The sequence below is a fragment of the Neodiprion fabricii genome, chromosome 4 (genome assembly GCF_021155785.1).
Source record: "Neodiprion fabricii isolate iyNeoFabr1 chromosome 4, iyNeoFabr1.1, whole genome shotgun sequence".
NCBI lineage: Eukaryota > Metazoa > Arthropoda > Insecta > Hymenoptera > Diprionidae > Neodiprion > Neodiprion fabricii.
In genome coordinates, this window is record NC_060242.1 from 2708463 (window position 1) to 2731196 (window position 22734).

The 22734-nt window shown below is 39.4% G+C and overlaps 1 protein-coding gene across 7 annotated transcripts; it reads left to right on the forward strand.

Annotated features, from left to right (window-relative positions):
* Positions 1 to 1162: 1162 nt before the first annotated feature.
* Positions 1163 to 22352, forward strand: LOC124180383 (cytochrome P450 306a1). 7 transcript variants are annotated; one of them, XR_006870252.1, is made up of 9 exons: positions 1886 to 2009; positions 2710 to 3075; positions 18663 to 18808; positions 18905 to 19107; positions 19168 to 19462; positions 19549 to 19701; positions 21338 to 21512; positions 21790 to 22066; positions 22193 to 22352. XR_006870252.1 is itself a non-coding variant. In XM_046565831.1 (8 exons), the coding sequence occupies exons 2-8, from the start codon at positions 2748 to 2750 to the stop codon at positions 21987 to 21989; spliced, it is 1500 nt and encodes a 499-aa protein (XP_046421787.1). In that variant the 5' UTR covers positions 1163 to 1386; positions 2710 to 2747; the 3' UTR covers positions 21990 to 22352. The 7 variants fall into 7 exon arrangements, 6 of the variants coding, with proteins under 6 accessions (XP_046421787.1, XP_046421783.1, XP_046421785.1 ...); XM_046565831.1 differs by lacking the exon at positions 1886 to 2009 and adding an exon at positions 1163 to 1386 and having other exon boundaries at positions 21790 to 22352; XM_046565827.1 differs by lacking the exon at positions 1886 to 2009 and adding an exon at positions 1414 to 1662 and having other exon boundaries at positions 21790 to 22352.
* The last annotated feature ends 382 nt before the right edge of the window (positions 22353 to 22734 follow it).

Genomic DNA, 22734 nt, shown 5'->3' on the forward strand with positions numbered 1-22734 from the left:
GGGACAGGGTCGATGACCGGTACACTTATCTTACACCTAGGGTGGTTCTTATATGGGATCATAAGAAAAAAAAATTCACTATGGAGTATGTCAAATCGGTTTTTATTTCATTATCCTAGTCTCCCTGTTAAGTGGGAAGTTTGAAATTGTTCTAAAATGTACTCATTCACTACATTTTGTACGGAATTTTATTCCAAAGTTATTCGAAGGCAAAAAATTCATATCCTCGGAATATTTAGCGAGGTTTATCATTATCTTGTCATTGTACACCGCAACGGGGCTTACGACCTCGCGCTGAATTCACTGCACCCTGACGACGATGACGACGACGGTGGTGATGATGATGATGATGATGATGATGATGATGATGATGATGATGATGATGATGATGATGATGATGATGATGATGATGATGATGATGATGATGATGATGATGATGATGATGATGATGATGATGATGATGATGATGGTACGTGCATCGTTTAATCGCGTTCTCTGTAACCCTTTCAGTCACAGTGTGATACTCAGTGTCCCACCATAAAAATTTTCCTCCTCCAACCTTATCACAGTTTATTTGAAACTTTAAACGATCTTTGTTACTTCGTACAAACCCAAAAAGCTCCAAGTAACAAAATTCAGGCAAAAATATAAATATTCATTTGAAAAACGTGTGACTGATATGGTTAACCGATCGTGAATGACAGCTTTCTCGCCATTCGTTTTGGTCGCGTCATTATTGTTTATTATAGTTTCGGTGTCGTTGTTCTTGTTGTTGTTATCATTACTTTGCTCGTAATCGTCGCATCATCACCATTAATAAACATAGTCGTTTGACATCAGAGGCGGATCCAGATCGTTCTTCGTACACGCCAAGTTTGACGACGAATATCGTCGTTACCTTTCAGCTTCAAAGAATCGGACGTATTCTCCCTCCGCTACTGGTTTCACATTCCGTTCGAATAATTTCGATCAGATAAACGGACCGCGGTCGAGGGCGAATACAAAACTCGAAATCTGTTATTCAAAACGATGCGGTAGCATGTCGGTTGTGACGCCGTTGCTGCTCCGCTCGTCTGTGTTTCTGTTATATCGCAAACAATCGAAACTGGTACAAATAGACTTGCATGAGAGGAAATCTAGTCATTGTATCGTCGGGTAGTGACTTGAACAGGTCTTTTGGCCGTTTTCCACTTGTTCAGTTTCCCCTTGGATCGCGGTATCGCATTACGTAACGTGCTAGGAACTCGAAACTGCCGCGTCGTCGTCGGAAGCATTCCAAGGCTCGAGTTGTCGTTGACGCCGCTGGCGGCGTTCTCACATCCGGTCGACATATCGCTCGCGTTTTAGTTGCAAAAATTTACTTCATCGTGCGATATATTCAGCGAGGTTATTTTTATTTTTTTTTTTCTATCTCATCGTACTTCTCCGGAGGCCGTTCGTTGACCCGGAAAGTGCTCGTCGTCCGTAACTCGGTCCTTCGATCGCGTCGTACTTCCATTTCGTTCGACGATTTTCACCGGGAATCGACTCGGCTTCGTCACCGCCATCATTCTTTGTCTCCTGTTATATCTGCTCCCGGCACGTGAGGTTGGTGCCTCCGCAACCTGGACCAGTTTTGCACCGAAGTGTGCGTGCATCGGTTGCTGGTTATTCGCAAACAAGGTTTGATGTATTTGCGACAATAACGGTCGTATTTTTGAACCGTCGTTCAGCCGTCGGTCACCTTTACGAACTTCGCTTGTATCTTGTCTGTATTTAGCTGTTGTACGTTCAGCTATTGTGTACTACAAGGTAAGTCGAACGATTATCGGAGCAGTCGTTCACCGTCGGTTCAGTTATTGTGTTGGTATTCGATCGCGGTTTGTAAAGGTACCATAATTCTTGCGACGCTACGCGTGATAGATTTGCCGACGTAAACATCCAGGCGTTCAAATAATCGCAGTCATCGATCCTCCAGTCTTTGTTTCGATACCTTCGCAAACGTCTGACGTCATTTTCATTTTCGTAACGTGAGTGATCGGTTCGTTAGTCAAAAATAAGTAAACTCAAAAAATACATACATATGCAAGTCAGATTACAGTGTTCTTAACATTTTGAGTAACGCATTATTGTCCTGAGTGAACTTCTGTAACGAAATAGTATTTCACGGTTTTTGGGGTCGCTGATTAGATTCGCCGTACTGAATTTTCAAAATCCGATTTCAGATTCGTAATTAGCGACTCCAAAAACTTGTAATTTACGTAAAACATGAGGGGTATGTGTATAGGGGTAACTTTTTCGGAAATGAGTTATTCCTTCAATTTTCACGATTTTTTTCAATCAATTTGTTTCTCACAATAATAATTTACATTGTATCGAAATAATTACTCTCGAGTATTGAAAATTTATCAGTATACCATCAGAAATGTAAAAAAAAAAACTTAAAAATCAGATTCCAAATCATGGAATCCGTGTGAATTTGTTCAGATTAAAAAAAAAAGAAATGGTGTTTTTGGAATTTGTTTTTTCAATTATTTTCAAATATCACCAGTGGCTAAAAAAATTTGAGAAAAATTCCGAGACCCTTTTGGCTCGGTAAGATCGTCACATATAAAAGTGATTGAAGTCGACGAGGTTGCGGCACACGGTGTGCTGATTTGACGTTGAATGCCCCATATCCAACGCAAAGACAGAAAAATTACCAATTCTTTTTTCTTTATTCTTTTCCAGAAAGACGAACCTAAACACGGTACAACGCAAAGTTCGATATGTCGCTGGAATACATCGTGGCGCTTTGCCTGTTCCTCGCGGGTTTAGTCCTCGCGGTCTTCCTGCGCTCGAGGAGGACCGACGGCGTGCCACCTGGACCCTGGGGGTTGCCGATCCTGGGTTTCCTGCCCTGGATAAACCCGGATGCGCCACACGAGAGCTTCACAATCCTGGCCCGCAAATACGGCCCCGTCTGCGGACTGAGGCTGGGATCCCTTTACACCGTGCTGATCAGCGAAGCTCATCTGGTGCGTCAGGCCCTCGCGAAGGATTCGCTGTCCGGACGGGCCCCGCTCTTCGTTACTCACGGGATAATGCATGGATACGGTGAGTCGGAGTTTTTTCTTTACCCCCCCACTCTCCTCGTATAAATAATATTGTTTCAGCCTACTTGCACGATTTATCGTTTTAGATTTATATATGTACATATGTATTGTATATATATATACAGGGTGTTCCAGCATAAAGTGACCAAACTGACAGGGGTTTTAGAGGTGGTCGAGTTGAGTAAATTAACCTAAAGAACATGTGGTCTTCGAAGTCGCGTGGTTAAAAAATTGTCTCTTAACGACTAGCTTTTTTTTTTTTTTTTTTGTGGAAGCAAAGGTAATTGGTTGATAATATTTGAGGGAGTTATCGGGCGTACGTTTTAAGTACAATAAAAAAAATTATTATGAATAAATATTTAAAAATGGTGATACTGTAGCCATTCTTACCAGACTTGCGGAACACGCAGCGTAACTGGTGTGCAAATTTGAATTTAGATATCAAAAGAAAAAATAAAATCACCTAATCTACGTATTAATAGCTACAAAAATTCGTAGGGGATTTTTGACAAGTTAATTTAAACGTTGCTTATTAACGAATAAGTTCCCTTTTTTGGTCGAAAAGAGGATATTTTCATGCAAATACTCGCGAATCACAGAAAAATCAATATATTTGAAATACTCTGCGTATTTCTGTAGTTATTAATATGTAGATTGAGCGATTTTAAAACATTTTTCTTGCATATTGAAATTTGCACCAGTTACACTACGTGCCGTAGAATTCAATATGACTAACGAGAATGGCTCTAGTGTTGCCATTTTTGAATAGAAGTTGACGATAATATTTTGCATTATACTTAAATACACGCCCAATAACTTCCTTAATATTATTATTTGATGAACTTTTCTTCCAACCGTCAAAACAAATTGTCAGAATAGCGCTTTTCTTTTGTTTTTTCAGCGTTATTGACCTTTGAACATGATTCGATTCGTGTTTTCGATAAGCGAGCTCGACTGCTGATGCAAAACAGAACGCCTTCAAATTTACAAATTTCAAATGTAAAACAATCTTGACATTGAATTTTTGACAAACACAACAACGAGGACGTTCGATGAAAATGGATGATGGTTTGAAATTTCCGAATTTCATAAATACGAAGATATTTCCAACGTCAGCAAAGTTTTATCACTAAAACCAGTCGTTGCGAGACGTTACGAGATTTTTTGTTTTCAATTTTTTCTTTCGTCTAATTTGGGTTAATTTACTCGGCTCGACCGCCTCTGTAACCCCTGTCAGTTCGGTCACTTTATGCTCGGACACCATGTATACGCTCAAATAAGTTTTTGGTCAGTGTAAACAATACTTCGAGATCCCAGCGATCGCCTGTCGATAATTATAAGCCACGCGATGATTCGCGCTGTCTTTACGAACGACTCGCAAAAACTCTGAAAACACAATGAAAGGGCGCTACAGTCACTCCTCTGCGTGTCCAATCGTCTAACGGTTTGCCAACGTTCGAAACATCCGAACTGGTCAGGCAACCGACTAACCTACTAAGTCTTCCTTCTTCTCATACCTCATCATATATATATACACATTAATATATATATGTATATAATCTCCTCCTTTATTCGCCCGCACTTGCCGCTCTATATAAGTACATTATTATTACCTATTGCATACTATACAACCGTATTCATAATGGAATTTACAATTAGATCCGTCCCGCCATTTGTCGCGGCTATAAACTCTGCGAGGATTAAAAGTTTTGTTAACTTTTTAGAGCTAATTCAATGACGATGTTAGTTGTATCGGATTTTTATGCGAGGGTCTGATTCTTACAGATTTACCAAATTTTGAACGATCGAAGATGTCAAAGAATTATTTTGTTGGAAGTTATCACTTGATATGTGATATAATCCGGATGGATGGCCGATTTAGTCGAATCGAGTAGATTTTATAAATTTATAAATTTATATTTTACCAAATCTTACTCTCATTCACTGGGATTATAAAGGAATCACGTGGTCGAATTGCGGTATAATGGCAAGAATATTTTTTCTCTTTATTCAAACTTGTACACAATAATTCTTGACGATTTTATACTCTTGCTTTGCTATTTTATTTTTCTTTGATGCACCCTTGTACGTTCTGCATTGTTTATATTTCGACTATGCGACTATCATTCGATAACCTTACAAAACAATTTTTTACAGTTTTCAAATCTATCAACGTTATCTGATTCGCACTCTCTTCATAATTATCGATCGTCACATAGATATATCATCATATAGATATTATTATATCTATTTCATAAATCGTGTATTTATTTACTGATTTGTTTTTATTACTCCCTCCCGGTTTCTCTTTAAACGATACGTTTTCAAAACGGTCCTCGTTCGAAAAAGAAAATTTCATCTCCGGGTACGTGTACAAAGAAAAAAAAAAAAAAAAAGTATACATAAAACGATTAAATTATGTATAGAAGAAAAAATGTCGAGGTAAGGGGAGAAAGGGGCAAAAAATGTGCAAATTTTATTCGGCAAACCGCGAAGAAAGAAAGAAAAAAAGAAAAAAAAACGCGCACTCTCGATCCTCAAATCTCGGAACTCTGCACGCCACCAGTTTTGTACTTTGCATGTCACATACGTGTAAGTACGTATAATTTAAAAAACACACGTACAGCTATACATGCGTACATACAAACGGGCCGGATTTATCGGTCGAGAAGTCGCGTCGCGTCGCGTTTTCCCACCACCGTTACAGTCTCCCCTCCGCTTCCCTGCTTCTCGGCTAGGTTGTCTCCTTCCGACAGTGTCCTTTCACCACTGGCAATATACGGGGTAGGGATCGGGCCACGCCCTTTACGAACCGTCCCTGCATCGGCTCGGAGACGCGAACGGCGGAATCCGCGATGCGTGTCGCGTCATTCGCGAGCAGAGCCGCGAAGCACGCGTTGATTGCTTCGAAATGCTCTCCGTCCAGTGGAAAGACTCGGGCTTTGGTCGGACGCTAAGCCCGATCAAGAACAGCCGCTACTACTGCCCGATGTCCGATCCGTCGACGCCCTCCACTACTAGCGCCGCTGAGCGCCTTGCTATACGGCCTGTTTGTTACTTGTCGTTGTTTCGGTACTGCGGCGGGGTTGAAATTCCGAATTCGAAAGGGTGTCGAAGCGAGGGATTCCGATTTTTTTTTTTTTTCGTTGAGAAACTTGAAGAAAGATAGGGAAGTTTGACGAGGTATCAAGAGTTTTTAATCGTCTGAAAATCCATGGATCAAAGTTCCAGGAACGACGATATTGCCGGAAGGGTTGAACTGCGAGAAGTTTCGTGAAATTTGAGCAATTTGAGCTTTCTTTGTTTTGGATTTACGATGTTTTTATTTTTATACTCAATTTTTGAGTAAACTACGCTGTCTGAGGATATTTTTATTCACGGAATATTGCATTTCGGAATTCTGAGCCCGTTGGATTTTCCAGCGTTCGAAACTTCGAAGTCTGATTGTTTTTTTTTTTACTTCAAGTTTCAGGAATGTATCAACATCTGATATTTCGATATTTTGGTACCGATTGTGACGATGTTTCCTATGTATAAAATAAATAGCGAGAATATTTATGAGGTCTCATTGTCAGCGGATCAGTGAGGAAGTAGGCCTTAACAGCACTCGAAGGAGAGAAGTCGTCTTTAAATTTCTATACAATTAAATGGTGTTAAGTGTATGTAACGGACTAGAGTCTGATCAGGTAATAATCCACTAATAAAATCTCGACGACACATATCGTGAATAAATTGAAGGTTTTTTTTAATAAAGCGTACACTTTTCATCATCGCTCTCCCTTCAGCGGCTAATATCGTCGACACGTTCTGATCTCTCTGATGTATATATTTTCACTCTCATCGTCCGAATATTCTATTCTCAATTCCTCGTTATATTATTTTATGATTTGTTTTTTGTTGAATTATATTTTTGTCCAATACACTTTGTGATGTTTATTCGTGTTAAACGCTGAAAACTATCAAGCCCAGTTTTTTGGCTTACGATGAGAAGGGAGGTTTCGTTTTGTGTTATATCATAAACTTTATGGAATCTATTGTGTATTCTTAGCAAATTTCACCTGTCAGATTTTTATGTAAAATGTATATAGAACGTGGTTTCAAAAAATTTCATTGGCATTTACGTTTGAAACTAGAAACTAGACAGACAAAAATCGAAAATTAGGAATAAAATTATCGATTTCGATCATACAATTGATGCATGTAGGGTGGAAAAATTAGTTCGCACGTTAAATCGACACATCTTGCGACTATGCGAGGTATGTATAGTGCATGGGCCGGACAATGACTCGACGATTGCCTAACGCGCGTCTATTGCGGTCGGGTCCTCGGTGAACGACCGGCAGAATTGCTACCTGTATGGGTGGAAATAATACAAGAGCAGGATCGAGCTGGGAAATACGAAATGACGATGTTGATATACGTACGAAAGCGGAAATTGTAATAATAATCCTTTAATTGTACGCATAATTATACTCTTTTCTTTTCGATTTTTAATTTTTTTTTTTTTTTGCATTGCTTCAATACGGTCACGAGGAGAAAATCAAGAATGAATTTCGAATATGATTGAACGTAAAGAAAAGTATAACATACAGGGGTGGGGTTGAAATTCCGAATTTGAACTGTTCCGAAAACGACGAATTGAAAATTTTTTGGTCGCGAAAGTTGAAGTGAAGAAATAAAACTTTGTCGAAACGTCGAAGTCTGGAATAGGCCGAAACCCGTCGCTCAATGTTCCGAAAGTGCAAAGATGAGTAAATTTGAAAATCTGAAACATCGAAATTCCAAATGATCCAAGATTTTCAGTTCCGTGAATGTCTGGCTTGGTGAAATTTCACTACTTTGATATTTCTTTGTTTTTGATTTTCGATATTTTTACATTCGGAATCCTGGTTATTCCAATTTCCAGTTTTTCCTATTTTTTTACAATTTTAATTTTCGGTATTTCACTCTATCGTAACTTTATTTTCCGGACTTCTTCTCCATCTCGCGTTTCGTAACCTTGATCCGTCGGCCTTCCGACCGTTCTAAACCCCGTCGTTTCTCCAAAGTTTGATTTCTCAACTTCAAGTTTCTCGAGCAAATAATTCGCAATTAGGCGCTTTCGGAACTTTCCAAATCCAGAACCCCCCCCCACAGGCCCTTTCCTCATATTCTTTCGCGTCAGGTCAACGCACGTCGAGATCCCCGAGCGGTCGGGTCAGTTCTAAAATCGGTATTGTATTATAACCACCCAGATGCCCATCGGACCGCCACGCGGTCCCGAGCTCTTTGTTGCTAGCGTATTAAAAGTGGGCCGAAAGTGAAAACGCGACACGTCGCGGAGGCTTGACGAGGGTTAGTCCCGAACGACGAAGCCGCGCGGGCTTTTCGAGCTTTAACAACACCCGTGCGTGCGTGTACTTTCACACATGCTCGCCAACTCCCTCAGCCAGACGGCGGCTGTTCGTTATACACGAACAACTCTAGGCAGCAGGTAGACGCAGCCGTCCCGGCGCCTTAGAAATTAGCTATCCTAGGTATCCCTGTCTTCCCTCACCCGCCGCACTCCCTTCCATTCCATGTTGCAGGTATAGCATAGCGGTAAAGATGTCGGAAACTAGGGATAGAAGGCCGTTTCTGCCGCATTCTTGAAGCACCAGCTCGCCAGATTTTATTATTATATTGTTTATACACACGCGTGAGCCTCGTCTCCTCTCCTCTCCTCTCCTCTCTTCGCCTCTTTCGTTTGTTCGTTTGGTTTCTGCCGTAGACGCGAATACGTACCTGTAAGTACGCATGTATGTATGTATAGAGACAGCGTTACAGCCACGCGCCGCAATAACGCCGGAAAGTGAGAGTAGCATTGAACCTGGGATATATCGGTGTACGTGTGGTGGTGGTATCGGGCAGGTTCACGTAATCCGCAACCCGTTCGCCCTCCTCCTTGTAACATATATACGCGTTATAGGTGTAGGTGTAGGTGAATACGTCAAGTCCGACGTCAAATTTCATCGTCTCGTTCATGACCGATGCGTTTATAGAGATTTTATTTTATTTTATTTTTCATTTTCGCTGTCACCGTTGAGACACCAAAAAAAAAAAAAAAAAAACTACAAATTACATGTCGGTATGATAGTTTAAATGTTAAAAATGAAATTTGTGACACACCACTTACTGTGATAGAAATGTAACAAATAATACAAATATATGGTAAAGTGGACCTGTTGGGACGTTACGTTTTAGCGATAAAAATTTTTCTAACAACGCAGCCAATTTCTCCGCAGTTTGGTACACCTGTATAATTTCTTTTTATCGTTGCGATTATATAATCTGGATTTGTATAGTGTAATGTTTTTTTTTTTTTTTGGGTTTGTTTTTTAACTTACGTCAGATATATTTCACCTAATTCACGGTGTTCCCTGCACTTGTTACGGGACGTACGAAGGAATTTGGTTGGATTACTTATTCATTGGGTTATTATTTCGGTCGAACATTGAACAAACAAACCGGGCTCACAAGACCTGTACAAATGAAAATTAAACCGCACTATATTAATTTTTCTAAATACATTCGTCGATTTCTCCAATCAATGTATGTGTATAATTTAATAACAATATTTGCCATTCGATATAGTCAAAATACTCATGTATCAAATATTGTATACATGTATTAAAATTAAATACATTCGTGTGAATCCGGTTCCCCCGTTTTTCATCAGCTTTCGTATATAACTAAATACATACATATATATTTTTATGCGTGTGCGTGACGTTTAATCGTCGTATTTAAACACACACACGTACGTTGCTTTATAACGCACACTAACGAGTTTCGCTTATACGTATAGTTATGCGGTTTCAAGGTCGTATAATAATGTATAAAGAATCCCTTACATATGCTTGTACACAATATTCTGGGATACGTACGTACCATTATTCATATCTGTATATCTATACATTATATAATTGCATGTACGCAATTTTAGGCTCAGATATGTGTGCGTATACGTGACGTATAACATATCGAGTGCACGAGTGCGTTGACATTACGCCGGCGGATCGAAACGTTATTTATTATACGAGAGGATTTTTGTTTTGTTTTTTACTTATTTATTTTATTTTATTTTTTTTTTTTATTCTTACCTTCATCTACCACGTTTTTTTTTTTTTTTTTTTTTCGTTTTTTCGCCTTTCTGTTATAATTGATATTTAAATCGTCTCTCGTGCCGATTTGTTGCCCGTTCGCGTCCGCGTATGCGTGTAAATCTGTGTTTTTGCGCGCGGATGTGTGTGGATCACTTACAGGAATCGCGATGCATACAAATCGGGCTAATTAATTCCAAAGCGATCATCAGACAACTCTGTATTCTTGTTTTAATCTTTCGTTTTTATTTTCTCGTTTTCAATGGTTTTTTTTTTTTTTTTTTTTTTTTCGTTTTCCCTCTTCCCTCCTTTCCGAATCTTACGACGATTATTTCAATTTCGAGTCATTTGCTGCAGTATATATAAAAAAACGTGTTGCATATATATATATAGGTGTATGTTAAAATATTGCATATATTGTATTGTTGGAAATTTCTTCAATCGCAAGGGATGAAGAATTTTCTTCGTCGTGGTTTTTTTTTTCTTTATCTTTCTTTCTTCTCCTTTCAACGACCGTTCTTATCACTCCTCGTCGATGATCTTTGCACGTCCGGCTAGTTTACACGTTATACATCGCGGGTACAACGTGTCCGTGTATAAGGCACATACCTACATCGATTATAAATACGATATTACACGTATAACTTATACATTTCGACGCGTACGTCCGTTCGTGGTTTGCATAGAGTTTAAGCAATTTGCTCTGTCGCTTTTTTACATATATGTGTGTGTATATGTATTTCTCTCTGTCGAGTGAAATCCTTACGTACTCAGTTACGTACATTTAAACACTTCGATCTATATATGTATGTATTTAGGTGTGTGTGTGTATGTAATATGTACAAGGAACCAAGCGCACAGCTCCCAGTCCGGCAAGAGATGCGAAGGTGTATTTATATGTGTATATATACATATATATATATCCGTATATATGTGTGTGTAAACTTCAGGCTGGCGCGCGATTACATCGCTTGAAGGCGATTGCGCAAAACGTTGGACGGGTTCGAGGCCGGTCGTACGCACCGACCGCTGTTGTGATTCGATATTGTACCTTATAATCGTATATACTAGACTGGGCCAAAAAAAAAACGAAGTATTTTTTTTTTTTAATGGTACTGTAAAAACAATGTTCGTGACGACAAGTAAAAATTATCCTGAAAGTTTGAGCCCTTGATATTAATATTAAGGGGTGTATCGTTACAGATATTGATTTTTTAACAGTTTCCGCATTTTTTTTACCCAAAATCCGTCAATTATCGATCTGAAAAATTTTATCAATCCATATTTTTGAAGGAAATTTGAATGATTGTAAATGATTTTTTCCCAAACGGCTCGACTTGTGCAGAATGATATAAAGGCACTGGGATAAAATTTTCTTAATTCGAAACCGATTAATTTAAGAGGTATTCGTCTATAAACATTCACGATCAGTCATCTTGAATCGTTTCTATTGATATCTTAGATAATTTACAAGTCAGGCTCTTTTACGAGGAAAAGAAAATTCAAAAATTTGTCTTTTCTTTAAGTATTATTTAAATGGAAAATGGAAAAAATAAAATAGGACGGCATCTCTAAATATCAATATTTAAAGCTCGTATTTGGCTGAGATATTCTATTTGAGATGCTCTGTACAGAAATTTTGTTGCGCGTTTGACAAAGAAGTTTTTTATTTATTTTTTTTTTTTTTTGGCACACCCTAGTTAACATACCTATACCTATAAACGAGTTGTATAATAACGAGTCTTGTTTCAATAAAAGTTTACATTATATTATATTGTATTACAAAAAGCGAAAGGAAACGACGTTTCATTGCTAAAAATTTCGCACCCGATGACTTTTTGTCAGTTTAGGTACAACGGGTATAAATGGTATTGTGGTAATAATTCAATCGGGTATTAAAATGTTGCACGCGATTCGATCAGGCGGGACGAGATAATCTGTATAGGATATCGCGAGGAAAAAGGAAATCAATCCGCAGCCTGCGATTCGCGATTGTTGGTATCTAATACTAAAAAAATTGCTCGCGTTATTCTTGCGTATAAACGTTAGAAACTGCGGAAATACGATGCTTTTCAGTCGATCCTAACTGAACGAATCAGATCTGCAGCATCGTTCTTGAAACCTAACCTAACCTAATATTGTACATAAATCTATATTTATTTACATATATATATATATATATATATATATATATACGTATAGTTATGCAGGGTATGTACATATATCGATACGTTATGTATGGCTTGTACAGCGTGTATGTAATCAATTGCATAATTATGTACACATGATACTTACATACTTGTATAGAAAGGGACGAACTTAACTGCTCAGCGTGTTTCGTTATTTAACCGCGGCTGTTCGTTCACCTCATCGTATAATAATATATACGGTATATAGTGTGTATATACGTATATGTAAACGTAGTGTAAGTCTGGCAAATTGCTTACACGTTGGTACATACGTAACTTTCGTGGATTTTTTTTTTTTTTTCTTACACACGTACCCCATTGATAGTAGTACGATATTTATTAGAGAGGAGATCGTTCAAAGGGCCAACGAACAAGCCTGATCTCTCTCTCTCTCTCTTTTTTTCTTTCTTGTCTTTTGTAACACGCAAACAAGCACAAATATTGACGAAGTGTCTTGTTAAACTAGCCGCTGCTGTGTGTTATTTTATCCACACACACATGTATATATTTATATATGTATACACACGTACGTGTATGTATATCGTAGTGTCCGAGTTGCGAAAACAGACCTTGAATTCGGTTGATGCCCCCCCCTAGCTCAAGCTTCGATCGTGTCTCTAATATATCGCGGCGCTTATGTTTTATCGCATGTTATATTCTAAGTCTGTATGTATAATGTCTTATATGTACGTAGGCGAGGAATCGAGCCGAGTCGAAAGAGTCGCGCGTCTGTTGCATAGATAACGTGCGAAAGATAAAAAAAAAAAAAAAAACGTTTCAATTTCGATCAAACGATTTACATGGATCAGAGAAGAGAAATCCATGACTGAATCACAATCCGCGCAGACTGCAAAGAGCAAAGAACCGCGGTTCCATTTTTATCATTATACATGCGGTACAAAAGAACTGTTTAAATACTTTTACGGCAATTCGTTAGCTTTTAATGGTATACATATATATATATATATACATATATATATACACACACACACACACGCGCACGTATGTATGTACCTTATACGTAATCAGGAAGCAGCAAGGACGGAACAATGTGACCTTGGACGTCGCGACATTTGGCAAAGATCGTAATTTTTATCCCCGTGACTATAAAGCTGCAGCCGTGGACCGGATAGTTTTGATAGGTCGCGTGTTCACAGATTCGTTTGAAACGCGAACCATTGTTCGTTGTAAGCGTTATCATCGTCATCCCCGTTCATTATCATCATCATCCTCGTTCATTACCATCATCGTCATTATCGCGCGCAGACCCGGATTGTCGAAAATCTCGCGAAACAACAACCATGGATACATAGTAGTGGTACCTTTGCTATGTTGAACGAATCTCGAAGGTCTCGCACTTTTGTTACTCCCAACCGTCTTCTCTGTATGAAAATCCCCCTCGGGTGTTTTTATACGTTACATCACCGTGTAAAATCCCGTGCGTTATTTATTTGCGATGTTTCATCGTTCTTAGAATGTTTTTGGTTCTGCTGAAAGTTGTGTTTCCGAACTCTTAATTCACAACTCGTGCTTGCGTATTATACGTGTAAGGGTGTGTTTTTTTTTTTTGTTTTTTTTTGTTCCATGGTTCGCGGGTTCGAGAGATATTTAGAGAATTATATAATTATGAATGAATCATGGTGCGACATATAGAATACATATGTATGTCTATGTACAGTTTCGAGGTTTAATGGAAATTTTTATTGGCGATAATATATCAAGCTCCATTTTATAAATAGGTATCCGATTATGGGTGTAAATTGTATAACTCGTTCTTGCGCGTGCTGCTCGTTAAATTTTACCGACTAATCCTCACCGCATTCCATATACCTACACTCGTTCACTCACTTACTCACTCACTCACTTACTTACTTACTTACTTACTTACTTACTTACTCACTTACTTACTTACTTGCACTGAACACCATTAAAACGTCGCGAGAGTCGTTCTCCTAGGTCGTGACAAGTCCAATCGCAACTCTGCGGAGTCATTGCCTGGAAATTGATGCAGTAATGCAGTAATAGATCCCAACATTGTGCGCTCCGATCGCGATCTTCGAGTCAAGAGGTGCATTACTAGCAACTTTTAATCTAATCTTTTTTTTACTCCTGCTCGTGATTCGACCCCTGCACGTGACGCTGCTTACAAAAGTATGTTTAGTACAGGTATAATGATTACTTGGTATAATTTTTGTCAGCAACGTGAAAAATGTGCACCTTGCTTTTTATTCTTTTGTTTTCTCCCTTGTTTCTCTCTCTCTATCTCTCTCTGTGCGCAAAATATCTTATGTAAAGTAAACCATGTACAGAAACGTGCATTACGAATACTGCAATTTTACCTATGTAGTATATACAAAACGTCTAGACAAGCCAGAATTACTTACTTATAACGAAGTGAACACACCGGGAAGTTTTAATATAATGTCTGACGGAGGATGACTACTCGAGGCTGAATGTCAGGGTCAAAGTGTTAACGTTGTGCAGCTCTGACGACTTTTTGCGTGATTAGGTATGCAAGTACATGTATACGTACACACGTATACATGCAAAAATTTCTTTTACTTTTTTTGTTTCTTTTCTTTTTTTTTTCATCTAGAGAGACGAAAAGATTTTAGTTCTTCCTCTTATTCGATGTCTCTTCACTTATAATTATTGCTTTGATATCGCAATTTAGTTTTGTTTTTCAATTTTATTCAATTTTTCTCTTTTTTTTCCCATATCTTCTTCTTCCTCCTCCTCTGCTTCTTCTTCTTCTTCCTCTTCTTCTTCTTCTTCATTTTAGTCACTCGTATTCACCGCCCGGGTCTTGCGCAGCCGTGTTTTATAAAAGCGAAATGCATAACGACGTGTCTGCGGCCTTGGAATAAGTCGTATGGATCAGTGATCCATCGCTTCCATCCGCCTCCTCCTCCACCTCCGTTTGCCTCTCTCACTTCCTATGCTCAGCTTTTTGCAATTGTATTCCAACAGTTTTGCTACAGTATAAGGAACACGGGAGAGTCTGTCTGGGCACGTTGTTTACTCCCTGGGAATTAGTTATACGTTCATCTAGGTACTTGCTCCCATTACCATCAATACTTGTAACATCGCAAACGTCTCGTTGGTTGCAAGTGTGCAGGAATATACGGAAATATTCCGATGACGTTTCGTCGCGCTTTTGAACGTGGTAGTGAGAAAGAGAGAATGAATTGTCGGTTAAAAACTGTGTCGAATCGCGTCGTTCGAATCCGAGTGTGTTGCATAACACCTGCACCAATGATGGTGGCGATGAGGATGCTGATGATAATGATGATGCGGTATTAGCGAGCTGTAGGTACTCCAAGGTGAAAACCGGAAAACAACCGGCAATTGCACCGGACAAATTAGGTTACCACTCGTTAGGTGTATAATTTAATCGTTACGTAAGATATTTTTCGTTCATCGTTTCAGCGGAAAGGAAGAATCCGAAAAAAAAGGGACCGCGTTGTCGTTCCGTTATATCCAGGTTGTCTCTATATTATATTTATATTGCTCTTAATTTGACATGACATGTGGTGTAATGCGATACGAAGAAACGAAAACGAAACCGTGTCACAATATATATTATTAATAATATCCATAATGTATTTACGCGTAAAAGCCGAGGAGAGAATTATGTCGAATTCAAAATACATTATCTTGGTCAGTTTCGGAAATGTCATTAGATGACTCAGACAAGTTATTCTTATTATTATGTTTTTGTCCCAAATGATATTTTAAGTGATGCGTGTGTAAATTTAATCCTTCTCCTTTCCATCAAATACTCATAATTATGTATAATATACATGGTTTCGTATAATGATATATAACATTGATTTGCAGTAAAGCTGACGCATAGCATATAATCGTATAATCGTCACGATTAATGTGTGGGGATAAAAAAATTTCAATCGATTATTACTATAGTTTTATTTCTCCATCCAGGCTGGAGTATAAATTAGGTATATCATATGTTAGTTATACTAGTTTTTAGAACTAGATCGTATAACGTTGAGGTTTACAATTATAGGTAAGTGTATATCATACACGCGTAACGAATGTTCATAGTTTTACCGATGCGATGTTAATGAGTTCACTGTTATTCTCGAGGATTACGATTACACACCTCTCAGACATTTCTCGATTCATTAGATAGGTCTGTACGTGATAACTGTGGATTATTATATCTGCCTCGGAGGCGTGAACGTCTAGCTTGAACGTGTAATTAACTATGTAACTTTATATGTATATTATGATAGTAACTCGACTAGGTGGGCTGATGGCCAATCGGTTGTATCTACCTTATGCAGGAGGTATAGGTGCAGGCATATGTATAAGGCTGTTCTTAATTCACCCATCGGAAAACATTGTAATAGTTATTCTTATCACCTTTGGCTCGTAAACCTCAATCCAAATCTCACGCAGCTACAGTAGTCGAGTCATCAAGATTCCGAGGATCGTTCCTTACGTACGTTGAATATAATCTGAAGAAAAAGAATAAGTAATAGAAATAAGAATGGAAAAACAGAAATGGAAATTTATCGAAACCGGTATATCTTTAATCGTTATTGTCTTATTTAAACGATCGGACGACACGTGACGATCGTATGAAATTTTTTACCTTAATCGAAGACTCGAATTCTGGATTTTCATATAATAGCGAAAGCTTGTTCAACGAACCGCATCTTCGGGGATTTCATATTGCAAGCTACGTGTGATTGTGTAATTTTCAATTATTTTCACATCAGGCGGCTATCATATTTATCATACCTGTTATTTCACCGGTACGTACGGCAGAGGTCAAGAGTGAAAAAGTAGATGCAGTAAATATTGGAGATGATTATTTGTTAGGATCGGTCACCTCTACAGACGATGATGGCGGTGCTATTTTTATTCGAGAACAGTTTTCTCGTACAATTCATGTGGAATACCTCCGTCCATTCAAAGCTGAGCTGAGCTAAGCTGAGCTAAGCTAAGAGCTAAGCGACGCCGAGTATAATGCAGCATCTAGCTCAAGGCGAGACCTCCGCATTCGATGTTCGTTGACCATACGCAAAATCAATGTCAAAGAGAACGCGCTGGCGGTTTATTTTTCTGATACCTTACGCGAGCTCGTTTAATCCATGTATATCTGCGTTATTTTCTACACCCTGTATACGCGGTGTTGTACTCTACTCAACGCGTCACCATACCTCTCGTATATTGTACAAATACCGATCGCGATCAATGCAATCTTGAATGTATCCAATATCGATCAGAAGTCGTTGCCTTTCACAAACTGCAATTCTTGTCGCAGATATTCTTTGTTGGTGTTGGTGTTTTTTTTTTTTATTCTTCTATTCAAAGTTTATTCTCGATACGTACGACGTTTTCGGCACTCGATCGTGGAGGAAACGTGAATTTGAAGGTCCCGAAAGATTAATATGTTCCAATTTTTATTCAATATTGACATTGGGTACTCTCTGTAATTTATTTCAATTTTATTAATTACTTTGTTGTCAATCCGAGATAATAAACACCTTGTTATTCGTGACAACGTGTTCTTAGCACCACCGCTGTTAAGTAAGGTGATTCATTTCTCCGGAATTCTGCTCTTTCATATATCAGTCAAATATGTTAAATTGAATTCACATCAAGCTCATCGTGAATCGAATCTTTTGTGTCGTTATGATAGTTGAAAACAGAAAGGAAGTAAAAAGGAAAGAAAGAAAAGAGAGAGAGAGAGAGAAAAAAACAATACCAGTCTTGTGCAAATCTTTTGGAAACACCTGGCATCGAATTTGACAAGTCATTATATATTGCACCTATAACAAGGTGAGCGCCGGACGGCGTAATTGTAGTTTGATTAATACATAAGCCGTTAAGAGAATAAAAATAAATGGAAATTTGTTGAATGTATATATATATATATATATATATATATATATATATGTATATATGGTAAATTCAAGTTCTTCTGCGAACGTTGTAGGTCATTTTAAAACACGTTCTACCGTCTGCAGGTGAGCAGGTTAGTGAAAACCTCTTTTTTAGCAAAGGTAAGTGACTCCCGCATGCAGCCCAAAGAATGTCGATCGTATCGTTTGCACGTATACGGATATCGTGCGTGTATACATACATATACCAATCGTAAAGACTGTTCATGGACGAAAAATACCGGCTGATTGATGATCGCCTCGAATCCAGATCCTTTCTTCCTCTTCAATTCTCCTTTCGCACCTCTCCGACCATCGGCCGAATAGTCGATGAGCTTCTTCTAACAGCCGGGTCAATTGTTCAAGGGTTGATTTGCGCGGACGGTGATCTGTGGCGAGAGCAGCGAAAGTTCGTCGTTGGCTGTCTGAGGAATCTCGGTATGGTGAAGATCGGGTCAAAACGGGACAAGATGGAGTCCAGGATCCTGACCGCGGTCGAAGAGAGCGTATCGGTAAACTCCAGATTGTCTTGGACACTTGACGATGCAACATCGTCTCGAAGATAGTCGCGATCTCCTTGACAATATATCTCCTTGATGTCTTCGTAGAAACTGAAGGAACGTTCGGCGAACGGAGGGGTCGATCCTTATCCGACCCTCCATCACTGCATGGGTAATTTAATGAACTTATTGGTGTTCGGGAGAGTCTGGGAGGAGGATGACGAGACCTGGAGATGGTTACAGCGGCTACAGGAGGACGGAGTCAAGCACATCGGAGTCGCCGGGCCGCTCAACTTTCTGCCGTTTTTGAGGTGGGTCATTTCGTACGTCTGGACCGTGGTCCGACCTTTCCGTGTACGTCCAACTTTCAGGCATGTACCGAAGTACAAGAACATGATGAGGTTCCTCGTCGAGGGAAAGCTCAAGACCCACGATGTCTATCGTGCCATTTCGGAGGATCGCCGGAAGTCTGGAAGTGCGAGGGACTCCGTGCTCGCCATGTTCGAGGAAGAAACCAAACGCAGACTGGCCTCAGGCGACATTGGACACTTCAGCGAACCCCAGAAGCTACACTTGCTCGCCGATCTCTTCGGCGCTGGAACTGACACAACGTTGACCACCCTGAGGTGGCTGCTTCTTTTCCTTGCCGCTTATCCTCGCGAGCAGGTGAGCAGCGTCTGGACTTGCAGACTGTTCCAGAATTGCCAACCCGTTGGATTCAACACCCTTTTATTACTTTTCCACACCCCAAGGATGCCGCTTACAACGAGATGAAGGCGGTGCTTGGACCGAGACCAGTCGAGCTCAAGGACCGGCCTGATCTTCCACGTCTCGAAGCCCTCATCGCGGAAACTCAGAGAATCCGGAGCGTCGTTCCTGTCGGCATACCACACGGTGCTCTTGAAGTACATATCGCTTGATCAATGCCAATCGAATATTTTGCCCTTGACAAAACACGTTCCTTGCTACTTCTCGATGTCACACCTTGTGGAAAGCGGAGAGCGAGGAGGCTTGAGTGGTTTTTATCAATTTCGTGTGATTTTAGAGGTTTCTGTTCGCTTTTTGTTGTGCGTGAAGGTATCTACGGATCCATTCCGTGTTACTCTGCTTTGTACGTTTTTAATTTCTTTTGCAAAATGCTTACCCTGCAACTGTCAAGTAGTTTAGGTAAATTTGTTCAAGTTTTTACCGTCAGAGTGATTATCGTCTACGTTGATCTAGCGAGCCGTTCGTAGGTCTGTCTACTGCAGCACGAGTAACAAGCAAAGTGTTGTAACTGCGACTGTTTTTACGTACGTATTACTTCAGTCCGTTCATAAATTTCCAAGTCCTCTAAACATCTATTTACCGTCGGACTAGAAGTATACTTTATAAATAATTTTTAGCGTGTTAATTCAGTATTTGAATTGTTCCTTCTTCGCGGAGTGTTCTTGTTGAAGTTGTTGGGTTTCAAGATTACGTCCTGTTTTGGAATAACAGATCAGGCAAAGACGGAGGTCGGGTTGCGGTGTTTTTCCAGAGAAGTCCAAGTCCGCGAGTAATCTCTTCCTCGCCTAATCTCTATTGTCGTAGGCCGTAGTATTTGATTTTTAAGATTATTATGTCAAACGCATCTAAGGCTTTATTTGCTTTCGTCTATGGGCCCCTCAAAATCGGTTGGTTGCTTAAATTTGAGGATGCTGTTCGACGAGCGCAAGCCTAAAACAACATTGCTTAACTTCGACTCGTTCGGCTCTCGTCAACTTCTCAACATTTTTCATGCTAACGATCTTCATGTGTTTCCTTATGGAGTATCATGCATGATAAATGTCATAAATTATTTCCTTACGGAATACCATCATACCGCGCATTCACATACCTGTTTAGACCTTTGCATTGTTGACGATGTTGCTAAAGTTCTAGCTAAATGGCAGTCAGGTACACCTTTTCTATCAGGCTATGATCTTATTTATATCAAACATACACTTAGGGTGCCTAAATTGGCCACCAGATCTGTCAGGTATGGAGATAATATAAAAAATATTGATGCGCAGCGCTCTTCAATCGTACTCTTCTCAGTCTTGACTGATCGGCTATTTTCTGTGAGCTTGTTGGTATCGACGTCAAAGTAGTCTTGTTCAATAAGCATGTGCTTAATTCCTCCTGCAAGCCAATCCCGTCTTTGTCTGACATTATTCGTCATTTTATCAAAGAACGGAATGATTTTTCTCAGGCCATTCAAAAAATCCGATCGTGCGGCTCTCTGTGAGAAGTATAAAGTCACTTAGAATCAAGGTGAATTGGACACCTGGCTGAGATGTCTCGGCTAGTTAACGCGTTATTACCGCTTGCTATTTGTGGAATTCGCGTTTATCGGTTATTATTGACAGTCATAGGTTAGAACTACATTCGAAGCTAACTTTTAGGTACGCACATTCAACTTTCTGCAGTAGCTCTACCTAACCGCTCTCTCTCTCCTTTCCTCCTTTTCTTCCTCCTTCGATCCCTCCCTCTCCCTCTCCCTCTCTCTCTCGCTTTCTCTTTCTCAATTATATTTTACAGGATTCGGAAATCGGCGGCTATCTCATACCCAAGGGAACGATGATCGTTCCTCTTCAATGGGCGATACACATGGATCCGAAAAATTGGAAAGATCCCGAGGAGTTTAGACCGGCGCGTTTCATAGCCGACGATGGCAGCTTCGCAAAGCCGGAGAATTTCCTGCCATTTCAAAACGGTTGGTGTCAAGTTTCCATTGGAAGTGCAGGAGCAGGAGAAGGATAAAAAAATTAAAATCCAGGGCGTCCCGTTGTTATTGAAAAATACGTCAGCTTACCGAGTAAACTGTAGTATGTGTATAGGTGTATTCCCCCCCCCCCCCCCCGCCCCTTGCTAATTTCAATCCATTTATTCATTTGTTTATTTATTTTTTGTCATCTAGTCTTGTTCGTTTCGTCTTTAATTTCAAAATTTAAGCACGATCATTGTCTTCCATCGTTGAATCTGGATCACAGGGAAAAGGATCTGCGTTGGCGAGGAACTGGCAAAGATGACGTTGTTCCTTTTTGCCGGACGTATAATTCAGTCGTTGAAAGTATCGCTGTACCGATCATCGGACGAGGCAGCGACGTTCGACCTTTCCGGGGAATCTGGCATCACTCTAACCCCGAAACATCACAGGCTGATATTCTCACCGCGCGCGATCGAACAATAATTACACGACAAGTGAAAATTATACTTTTACCCGCAAGAGGATGAGAAATAAATCACGACTACGATGCTGATCTCTATGTAATAATTCAATAAACTTTATCAAGCTTGAGTCGTAATCACTTATATTACGCGATCTTTTTCTCACAAATAACTTTTGAAAGATTAGACTTGTCGTATAATGACAATAGAATCTCTTTCTCGCAGAGCCTTCAATTACCGACAAATATTACGTTCCGATCTTACCGATACGCTGATGCGTTGACGAGTCGTAAAATTACAAAGTTTAAACAAAAAAAATTCCAATGTTATTTCAATGGGAAATTAAAAAAAAAATCGCGCCGATGAACCTCCAAATATGAAACATTAAGAGCTGAAACTTGGACGGCATACTTTTTTGAATATTTTCAACTTGAATATTGAACGAAAAAAAAAATCGGTTTTTTTATACAGTCTAATGTACACACGTGTTACAAAAATAAATATAAATACAAATACGTCTATGTGTTGGCGCAATTTCTTATATACATATATATATGTATGATACTTGACGTTTTGTCACCATACGCCCCGTGGTATATATTATTTGTTGTTGCGTTACCGTATCGTTAATTTCTATACAACTATCTATCTTTTTCTTTTTCACAAATGTACAATACCGTATACTTCTCTTTCTCTCTCTTTCGCCCCTCTCCTCAGGCTGTCGATCTTGCACATTCGGACGACGAAAAGATTTGCGGTAACTTGCC